Below are 10,537 nucleotides of genomic sequence, written 5' to 3'. Positions count from 1 at the left end.
TGCATTTTGGCTCACTGCAAGCTCCGCCTCCCGGGTTCACACCATTCGCCTGCCTTAGCCTCCCGAGTAGCTGGGACTACAGGCACCCGCCACCATGCCCACCTAATTTTTTGTATTTTTAGTAGAGATGGGGTTTCACTGTGTTAGCCAGGATGGTCTCGATCTCCTGACCTCGTGATCCGCCCACCTTGGCCTCCCAAAGTGCTGGGATTACAGGCGTGAGCCACTGCACCCGGCCAATTTTTTTGTATTTTTAGTAGAGAGAGGGTTTCACTGTATTGGTCAGGCTGGTCTTCAACTCCTGACCTTGTGATCCGCCCGCCTCAGCCTCCCAGAGTGCTGGGATTATAGGTGTGAGCCATGGCACCCGGCCTTATTTATTTATTTATTTATTTATTTATTTATTTATTTATTTTGAGACAGAGTCTCGCTCTGTCGTCCAGGCTGGAGTGCAGCGGCTGGATCTCAGCTCACTGCAAGCTCTGCCTCCTGGGTTCACGCCATTCTCCTGTCTCAGCCTCCTGAGTAGCTGGGACTACAGGTGCCCACCACCAAGCCCAGTTAATTTTTTTGTATTTTTTTAGTGGAGATGGGGTTTCACTGTGTTAGCCAGGATGGCCTTGATCTCCTGACCTCGTGATCCACCCGCCTCGGCCTCCCAAAGTGCTGAGATTACAGGCATGAGCCACCGCACCAGGCCCAGCCTATTTATTTATTGTTAAAGAGATGGGGTCTCACTATGTTGCCTAGACTGGAGTGCTGTAGTGCTATCTTGGCTCACTGCAACCTCTGCTTCCTGGGTTTAAGTGATTCTCCTGCCTCAGCCTTCTGAGTAGCTGGGACTATAGGGATGCACCACCATGTCCGGCTAATTTTTGTGTTTTTAGTAGAGATGGGGTTTCACCATGTTTCCCAGGCTGGTCTCAAACTCCCAACCTCAGGTGATCCACCCGCCTCGGCCTCCCAAAGTGCTGGGATTACAGGCATAAGCCACCGCACCCAGCCATCTGGTGTGTTCTTTGAGGATAAGGCAGCAGTAAGTGTGTTGGGTTGAGACAGCCCTCGGGCCTGTTCCTTCCCTATCCCCACCTTTAACCACAGGGACAGCGTGGTAGAACCCAGTGGCGCCAGTTCATGAACTTGCCATGGAACCAGTTGGTGGCTCTGGTCCTTCTGCCCCAGGGTGCTTCTGGTCACTTCTGATGACACCGGAGAAGTCAGTGTCCTTTCCTTATTTTCTCTCTTTTTTTTTTTTACTTGGGTATTCTGGAAGTGTCTTTCCTCTGACAGTGTTGCTGGACATGGGGAAACGAAAGGGTATGAAAGAGAAGGAGAGAAGGATAAAGACCACCCCTCATTCCTGCCCTTCCAGAGGGGCAGCCGGGGAAGTCTATGGAGGAGGTGACTTTGAGCCATGATGTGACCTTAGATGAGGGGCCCCTCTGAGCCTCAGGAGGCTCTTCTGCAAAATGGGACAAATAAAGAAATGTCACCGGACACGGTGACTCACGCCTGTAATCCCAGCACTTTGGGAGGCCGAGGCAGGTGAATCACCTGAGGTCAGGAGTTTGAGACCAGCCTGACCAACATGGAGAAACCCCGTCTCTACTAAAAATACAAAATTAGCCGAGTGTGGTGGCACATGCCTATAATCCCAGCTACTACGGAGGCTGAGGCAGGAGAATTGCTTGAACCTGGGAGGCAGAGGTTTCAGTGAGCCAAGATCGTGCCATTGCACTCTAGCCTGGGCAACAAGAGTGAATCTCCGTCTCAAAAAGAAAAAAAGAAATGTCCACTGTGTGCAGTGGCTCAGGCCTGTAATTCCAGCACTTCGGGAGGCCAAGGCAGGAGAACCACTTGAGCGCAGGAGTTCCAGATCAGCCTGGGCAACATAGCGGGACCCCATCTCTACCAAAAAATTTAAAAATTAGCCAGGCACCAGGTGTGGTGGCTCAGGCCTGTAATCCCAGCACTTTGGGAGGCTGAGGCAGGTGGATTCTTGAGCCCAGGAGTTTCAGACCAGCCTGGGCAACATAGTAAGACCCCTGTCTCTATACACACACCAAATTTGCCAGGCGTGGTAGTGCACATCTGTGGTCCCAGCTACTTGAGAGGCTGAGGTGAGAGAATCATTTGAGTCTTGAAGCTCAAGACTGCAAGTGAGCTGTGATTGTGCCACTGCCCTCCAGCCTAGGCAACAGACCAAGACTCTGCCTCAAAAAAAGGAAAAGGGCCGGGTGTGGTGGCTCACATCTATAATCCCAGCACTTTGGGAGGCTGAGGCGGACAGATCACGAGGTCAGGAGACTGAGACCATCCTGGCTAACATGGTGAAACCCCATCTCTACTAAAAATACAAAAAATTAGCCAGACATGGTGGCGGGCACCTGTAGTCCCAGCTGTTCGGGAGGCTGAGGCAGGAGAATGGCATGAAGCCAGGAGGCTGAGCTTGCAGTGAACCGAGATTGTGCCACTGCACTCCAGCCTGGGTGACAGAGCGAGACTCCATCTCAAACAAAAAAAAAAAAAGGAAAAGAAGGCCAAATGCGGTGGCTCATGCCTGTAATCCCAGCACTTTGGGAGGCCAAGGAGGGTGGATCATGAGGTCAGGAGGTCGAGACCATCTTGGCAAACACGGTGAAACCCTGTCTCTGCTAAAAATACAAAAAAAATTAGCTGGGCGTGGTGGCGGGCGCCTGTAGTCCCAGCTTCTTGGGAGGCTGAGTCAGGAGAATGGCGTGTACCCGGGAGGCAGTGGAGCTCACAGTGAGCGGAGATCGCACCACTGCACTCCAGCCTGGGCAACAGAGCGAGATTCCGTCTCCAAAAAAAAAAAAAAAAGAAAGAAAAGAAAAGAAAAGCAGTGAGCTACAATAGCTGTCTACTCACTAGTCAGTAGTGACACTGACTACTCACTCTTCGCAAAGGGCTCAGCAGCACACAGCCTCCCTGTGGGGATGTCCTCAGGGAAGATGTGGCCCAGAGTAGTCTCTTGGGCCCTGCTCTTCAGTCCTGGCTCTTAGTAGGACCCTCTGCAGTCAAACTAGCACAGCCCGAGCCAGGTTGACCTTAAAAAGTGAGCATTCAGGGCCTAGGGAACTTGGGCAAAGCAGAGAAGTTGGCGTCAGATGAGGTGCAGCAGGTATGGTAAAATAAGGTGTTCTCAGGTCCCCAGTGCAGCCCCCAGATAAGCCCGCAGTATTTTCCTTATATGATCTGGTCCCACTGTGGGCAGCGCTGCATGCCCAGAGCCTGAGAGGATTATGAAAACATGGCAAGAGAAGTGAGGCCAGGGGACCCAGCATGGGGGCGTGAGGAGCAGGGGATAGTGGGTGAGGCTAGAGGACAGGGAGTTTAGGGAGGCCTCTGCTGCTGTAACTGTGAGCCCCAGCCAATGATGATGTGGCCACTGCACAATCTGAGTTCTGGGAACCACGTGGTGGAGTGTGTTCTGGGAATAGACTGAAGCAAGGAAAAAAAAAAGCAAAAGGGTGCACCCTCCCTTCCCTGGCCAGGAAAACATTTCTGTAGCCCTTGCAGACCCACTGCATAGAAGTGAGAGGGAGGAAGGGCCGGGCGCGGTGGCTCAAGCCTGTAATCCCAGCACTTTGGGAGGCCGAGACGGGCGGATCACAAGGTCAGGAGATCGAGACCATCCTGGCGAACACAGTGAAACCCCGTCTCTACTAAAAATACAAAAAAACTAGCCGGGCGAGGTGGCGGGCGCCTGTAGTCCCAGCTACTTGGGAGGCTGAGGCAGGAGAATGGCGGAACCCGGGAGGCGGAGCTTGCAGTGAGCTGAGATCCGGCCACTGCACTCCAGCCTGGGCGACAGAGCAAGACTCCGCCTCCAAAAAAAAAAAAAAAAAAAAGAAGTGAGAGGGAGGAAAGCCAGGCTCATGTTTTTCTTGGTTGTGCTTCCACTTCTAAAATATGTTTTTACTATGAACACTTTAATGAGGGGTTGGACATAAGACAGAAAAATAACATTCTGATAGCTTGTTTGGAGGTCCTAGCAGGGGAGCACAGCTAGTCTTATACCTTTGACTGAAGACCGATCCTCCTCTATCGGGGATGGTCATCCTCTTCCACTAAGCACACAGCTTCTGGAAGGACACACACGGAGCGGTGAGGGTGGAAGGGGATACCCGCCCAGTCAGCCAGACCAGCCGAATCAACCCTGGTGATCAATGGGATGACAGATGTCGCAGCCAGATCACCCTCACATCCCAAAAATAACATTCAGATTGCATTTTTTTTTTTTAAGATATAGACTTTTTTTGAGACTTTCATACAAGGCAATGGATAGACAACCTTAACCTCCTACAGAAAACACACATTGGCCACAGAAAAAGGCACTTCTCCATATACCTACCATAGTTATCAGCAACTTTTGAAATGGTCTCTCAAACTCTCAGGGGTTGGCTTGTTTTGCTTGCTTTTGCAAATAACTCAGGCTTAAGTCCTGCTACTTTCAGAGCCTAGGGTACACTTAAGGACTACCATCAGTTTAACATGGTGGCACTTGGAGCACATGCTACTTATGGTGGTGAGGAGGGGTGCTGGTGTGAGGGTTTGCAAGGTTGCTTCTCCTCTGGCAGGGTGTGAGCAGCCAGAGGCCACTACCTGGGCAAGGATGCTTGTTCAGTGTCCATGGAGGGACATGTGATCCAGCAAGTGGGCAGGGACCAGGCCCCTGTGGCCACCCAACTCTCCATAATAGAATCCTTGATCATCCACAGGCCCATAAACCATGACCACGTCTCCTGCTCTCAGCGCCAGCCTGCCCTTCGCCTGGCCCCCTGTTTGCCCGTCCCTGGGATCATAGTCCAGAGCTGCTATCATGGTCTTTGGAGTCCACAGTGGGGGCCTCTTGGAGTTCCCTTGGAGCACCAGGGAGGAACCCTGGGGGATGGTGAGCCCCTGAAAGTCCTCAAGGTGGGCCACAGAAGGCAGGTGCCCTTGGGCCGGCAAACGCCGCGTCCTGTCAGTTTGCTCTGTGCCCACCTCCATCTCAGCCACTGGGTGCCCAGGGATATTGCCCACTTGCCTGTTGCACTCGCTGAGACAGAAGCCATGGGTGTCCTGAGAGCCCCACACGCTTAGTAACTGCCTTTTCTGGAAGACCAGCTCCTCCTCTGCAGCCTTGGGGTTGGCAGACATCACCAGGGGGCTGTAATCAGAGAGGGCCACAAAGACCCTGGCTGGAGTGTTGGCCCCTGTACCCAGCTGTTGGGGGCCACCCCTGGGCATCTTGATGCCTTTGGCAGATGGAGCTGGACATGGTGCTGAGCTGGGCTCGTGGAGCTGGCACTCTCTCTTGGCCCCCAGAACCTGTCCTTGCCTGCTCTGGGGCTTGGGCTCCCTCCTATCCTCTTGCCTCTCTGTGCCCCACAGATCCAAGCACAGTGCCTCCTGCTCCTCTTCCAAAATGTTATGGAAGTCAGATGCATACTGTTGGCTGGCGCCCAGCTGGGGTGGTGTGAACCCTTGGGCATCTTGCTTTTGCTGAAGTATCCTCTCAAGGGCAGCCTTTTCCTGACATGGTTCTTTCCTGGACCCACACTTGGTGTGTAGTTGGATGAATCCTGGAGCAGGGCTTTTGCTGGTGCCCATGTGCTGGTAGCAATTTTCCTTCTCCCCAGGCTGATCACTGAGCAAAGGTCGTCTGTGATGCTGGGGACTCTTCTGAAAGAACAGATCCTTTCTACAGCCCTCCCAGGCCTCTGCAAGCTCCTGGGCTTGGCTGCCGGCCCCTGAACTCAGACATTCTCCTTCTGAGCCCAGGTTGGACACTGGGGATTGTCTCCTTGGGGGTTCTTCAAAGAATGCTTCTAGGAACTTGTCCTGGGGCTCCCCACAGCTTCCAGTGTTGTGGGGGCTGGCTTTGGCATTCAGAGGAGCCAGTGCCAGCTTCTGGGGGCAGACGGGGAAGGTGACTCTGTAGGTGGATGGGTCGCCACAAGTGTAGCTGAAGGGTGGAGTCTCTGGCCATCGGTGACACATGAAGCAGTCCTGGGGGATCTGAGCTGGCACTGAATCCAGGGACTCGCCACAGAGTGACATGGTTCTCACTGAGACCTTCTGCCATGTTAGGGGCACCTGTAGCTGGGAGAATTCCAACAGGGTCCTCCCAGCAGTGGCATCGGCGACCTCACAAACCTTAAGCCCATCTGCATACACAGCATAACCGGTGACCTGGACTCCATTGGAGGACCCAGCTGAGTCAATGGTCACAGGGAGCCAGCTCACCACTAGGACACCTGGAGAGGCATGGCGCTCCACCAGCACATCCAGCGGTGGGTGGGGAGGTCCTGCCAAGAGTGTGTCAAAGGTGATGGTGGAGGACATAGTTCCCCAATACACCTGCAGCAAGTCCCATGGCAGCTGCACCTCCACCCGCGCCCGGTAGTGCATGCCAGGGCACAGGCCCTGGAAGGTGTAGCAGCTCACGCCCGCTAGGGTCAGGGCATGCTTTCGGTCATCAAGATACACCACGTGGGGGTGGCGGTGGCTGCTGTAGACCCAGGTGATCTTGGCCGATGTGGCTGTGACATTCTGCAGGTGTAGCTGCATGGGAGCCATATGGAGCACCCCTTTGGTCCCCAGAAGGGATCTGGAGAGGCCCTGCTTCCCCGTGCTCTGCAGCAAGCCCAGCTGGCAGGCTTCCATCTTGGTATATAGGATCTCTGTTGCTACTTCTGTCTTGGAGCCCACCTTTACCATCTGGTATAGCTCTCTGTCCACCACTCCCTGGGCTTCCCCAGGTAATAAGCTGTCTTCCTCCAGAGCTTCATCCTGCCCAGCTGGGAGTTGATGGGGGCCTAGGTCAGGGGATTTTGCAGGCAGGCAGCCTGAGATGTAGCTGTCTGGAATCTGCTCCACCAAGTTGGAGGGCACCAGCCCCCGCCGGCCATCCTCAAGCTCCCCCTCATAGAATCCATCTTCATCCATGTCCCCAAAGATATATATGTAGTCCCCAGCTGTGAGGGGCAGCTCACCCTCGGGGTGATCATTGGGCCCCTCGAATGGGTTGTAGTTATACTGAGCCATGAAGATCTTGAGCTTGGGGGCAGCAGGAGCCGCCAAGCCCCCCACTTCCAGGGCCAGGGACACGCTGTCAGGCTCCAGGTCATCCACCTCACTGGCTGTGTCCCTATCCGTAGTAGGGCAGGATGGCACTGTGGCCCACATCGACCCCTCAGAGGAGGAGTTTGACTGGGAGCTGGTTTTCTTGGACAGAGGTTGGCTGGCAGGGACTGTCTCTGAAACTTGGGGGACACTGGCTGGCTCCCCAAGGGCAACTGGGCTCTCCTCGAGGGAGACTTCCCTTTTCTCATGTATGTCTCTGTTGGGCTGTGACACTGTGTAGTCTTCAGGCCGTGCCTGGAACTTGGGCCTTCTGCTACCCTTAACTTGGGACTCCGGCATTTGACTGGTCTCCCAGGGCTGTTCGGGAGGGTGAACAGGCTGACACTGGAGCGCCTGTATCTCCTTCTGGGAAGCATGAAGGTCATACAGGGCCTTCTGCGGGTCGCATTGCAGCTGCTGCTGCCTGTCCTGCCTGCGCGCCGCCTGCTGCAGCGGCTGTTCCGCCATCAAGCCGGCGGCATCGCGCTCTTGACACGCGCGGCCCACGTGGCCGCGCACTTCGCTATTCTCAGCCTCCACCTTCCGCACCCAGTCTGTCTTGGCCTGCAGCCGCCCATTCTCCTCCGCCAGCCAGGCGTTTTTGAGCAGCGCCGCCTGCAGCTGTGTCTCGGCGTCCTCGCCGCGCCGCCGCGCCGCTGCCGCCTGCGCGCCCAGCTCCTCGCACTCGCGCCGCCGCTGGACCAGCTCGCTCTCCAGCGCCAGCATCTGCCGTCGCACCTCCTCGCAGGTTGCGCTCTGACCACCCGCCTCGGGCCGGGCGCCACCGTTGCCCTGCTGAAGCGTCAACTGCCTCTGCAGGCGCAGCACTTCCCGCTGGGACTCGCGCTGCAAGCGGTCTAAGTCTCTGACGTTGAGCCACTGGGTGCAGGGGCCTCCCCTTCCAGTATGCGGGTCGCTGCAGGGGCCCGAGGCGACACGCGCCTGCAGGAGGTGGCACTCCTGCCGCAGGTCTTCGATCTGCTTGTCCTTGGCCAGCAGCGCGCTCGCCTGCTCCGACAGGTCCCGGGCGCGCTGGCGGGCAAAGGCTTGGCATAGCTCCAGGTCCACGCAACTCTCGCCGGGCACAGGCGCGCTCACCGCCCGAAGGTTGGTCTCCTGCAGCTTGCGGGCGCGGTCAGCTAGGCGCCGCGCGAGCCCCGTCAGCTCCGCGCGCTTTACCTTGAGCCGCTTCACCTTCTCGTCTGCCTGGTAGGGGCAGCCTGCACGCCGCAGCTGCTGGTTCTCCTCTTGCAGGGTAGAACAGCGGCGCGCCAGCACCCGCAACGCCTTGGCCAGCAGCCAGTTCAGCTTTATCAGCTCTTGGTGGCCCAGGCCCGGGAGTGAGGGCGTCAGGACTTTGCAGGACTGGCACTCAGAGCCTTCTCCTCCCTGCTGGTTGCTGAGTTTCCTGTGGTCTGATGGTGGTAGTGGTGGCAGGAGTGGCGATGGTGGCGGCCGGAGTGGCGATGGTGGCGGCGGGAGACTCTGGGAGCCAGGGATGGAGGTGTCTGGTGAGGAGGGCCGCTCCTCGGATTTGGAGGCCTTGGGGAGACTCCGGGTGCTGTCAAGCGAGCGGGAACGTGCTGGTGCGAAGCAATCAAGGGAGCTGGCGCGCGTGGAGAGCAGTCCGTCTAGGGAGTTGGAGCACGCAGAGGACACCAGGTCAAGCGGGCGGGAGTGGACACCGACGTCGACACTCAGGCTGTCTAGAGATCCGAGTTGACAGGCAGGTTTGGGGGCGTGGCAAGAGCCGCTCGAGGTCTGGGGCAGTGGCTCTTCCAAGGAATGCACAGCTTGGGGGTTCGCGGGTTCCGACAAAGCGGGGTTCCTGCGGAAGTGCTCCAGGATGTACTTGAGGAAGAGCTGGCGCTCCACCTCCAGCGCCGTCTGCAGATAGCGGATGCGCGCCGCCTGCTCGCCGTCAGTCTGCCAGCGAAGCTGCGCCAACACTTCCTGCAGGCGACAGCGGCACTGCCCCGCGGAAACCTCGGACGCCCCCGGGCGGCTACAGTGGCCGCGGTTCACCAGCTCCTCGGCCAGCTGGCGCTGCAGTTCCCGGGCTTGGCGCAACACGCCATCGCGCTCTCGGTGCAACAGCTGCTGCAGCTGCCGCTGCTCGGCCTCTTTCCAGCGCAGCAGCTGCCGGATCTCGGCCTCGCGTTCCCGCTGCATCTCCTCTTGCAGCTGCCGCAGCTCCCGGCCGCGCTGTGCCTCCCACTTGGAGCGCAGATGGTCAGACAGCTGCCGCCGCTCCCGCTCGGCCTCCTCTCGCATCTGGCGCGCCTGGGCAGCGAAGCGCCGCCGTTCCGCCCGCCAGCCCGCCCGCTCCGCCTCCAGCTCGGTCCGTAGCTTTTCCAGCTCCCGCCTCTGGTTCTCCAACACTGCCGCCGCCGGGCTGGAGCAGCCCAGCTTCTTGGGCGAGGCGCCCAAGGGGCTGGGCGAGTCCTTGGCCATTGCGGCCGCGGCCCGGCTGGAGTCCTGACTTCGCCTGGCCGACCGCAGCTCGCCAACGGCCGCCGCCCTGGCAGCGGCCAACCGCCCGGCGTGCCTCTTCCGGCGCTCCCTGGGGGTCTCCGCGCGCCCCTTCCGTCTCTTGGCATGTTCCCCCGCCTCCTGCCGCGGATGTCTGGCCCCAGCGCCTCTCCACCTGGCAAGGCCAGGGCTGCACTCCCACACCCCTGCTCAAACTGGCCCATGTCCCTTCCAGGATGCACGAGGGGTTTTCTGGTCCCTACACTTTTCCTGCTTCTAGCACCATGTCCCTTGTGACCCTCCCTAGGCACCCTCCCAGGCACTGTGCAGTCCCAAGCAGGATGAGGTGCCCTGAGGGAAGTCTGGGCTGCTGCTCCTGGACTTGGAGAAAGGGGCAGGGTGTGTGTGTCAAGGCCACCCATGGGGTGTGGGCATACCTGGTCGTGGGTTCAGGTGGCGTATTTGGGTCAGGTGGCTGGAAAATGCAGTAGGATATGCCTCAACTTGGCTAGACCTGGACTCCTCAGGACGCTTCAGCCCCCATAACAGCCCTGATCACCCAACTGGTCATCCACCTTTTGGGGAAAGGACGTGCCTGATACACATTTGTGTTACTGTGCAGAGTCAGCTCAGAGGAGGTATAAGCGAAAAGACCCTCCCCAGCAAGGTGGCATAGGGACCCAGGGCCAGATAGGCATGAGGGGCACTGCCCAAACTGGCCATCTGGCCTGCCTACCTCCCACATCCAGGTACCACCTGGTGACAAACGCTGGAGCCCCAGTGTCTGGGCTACTCATTGGCACTTTAGGTAGAGGCCTCAGGATGGGCCAGGAGTAAGGGTGAGGCTTCAGCAGAAATGTTGGAGGCATCCTGAGCTGCAGAAGAAACACACACACACACACACACACACACACACACAATGAGCTGCAGAAGA

The 10,537-nt window shown here is 57.6% G+C and overlaps 1 protein-coding gene and 2 non-coding genes across 3 annotated transcripts; 2 read left to right on the top strand and 1 right to left on the bottom strand.

Annotated features, from left to right (window-relative positions):
• The first annotated feature begins 3,160 nt into the window (after positions 1 to 3,160).
• On the top strand, positions 3,161 to 3,304 carry LOC117096772. The gene has a single exon (XR_004442623.1).
• Positions 3,305 to 3,388: 84 nt separating this feature from the next.
• Positions 3,389 to 3,471, top strand: LOC117096767. Its single transcript, XR_004442618.1, has one exon.
• Positions 3,472 to 4,258: 787 nt separating this feature from the next.
• On the bottom strand, positions 4,259 to 9,708 carry LOC117096611 (RIMS-binding protein 3A). Its single transcript, XM_033234041.1, has one exon. It carries the CDS (start codon positions 9,583 to 9,585, stop codon positions 4,645 to 4,647), a length of 4,941 nt encoding a protein of 1,646 aa, XP_033089932.1. The 5' UTR covers positions 9,586 to 9,708; the 3' UTR covers positions 4,259 to 4,644.
• Between the last annotated feature and the right edge of the window lie 829 nt (positions 9,709 to 10,537).

Source organism: Trachypithecus francoisi, unplaced genomic scaffold, assembly GCF_009764315.1.
Source record: "Trachypithecus francoisi isolate TF-2019V2 unplaced genomic scaffold, Tfra_2.0 Lachesis_group14, whole genome shotgun sequence".
Classification (NCBI taxonomy): domain Eukaryota; kingdom Metazoa; phylum Chordata; class Mammalia; order Primates; family Cercopithecidae; genus Trachypithecus; species Trachypithecus francoisi.
Note: the sequence above shows the minus strand (reverse complement) of the source record. Positions and strands in the feature narration are given on the sequence as shown.

Excerpts from the sequence above, each read along its gene's own strand:
- LOC117096611 (XM_033234041.1), bottom strand. The coding sequence starts at position 9,585 with ATGGCCAAGGACTCGCCCAGCCCCTTGGGCGCCTCGCCCAAGAAGCTG.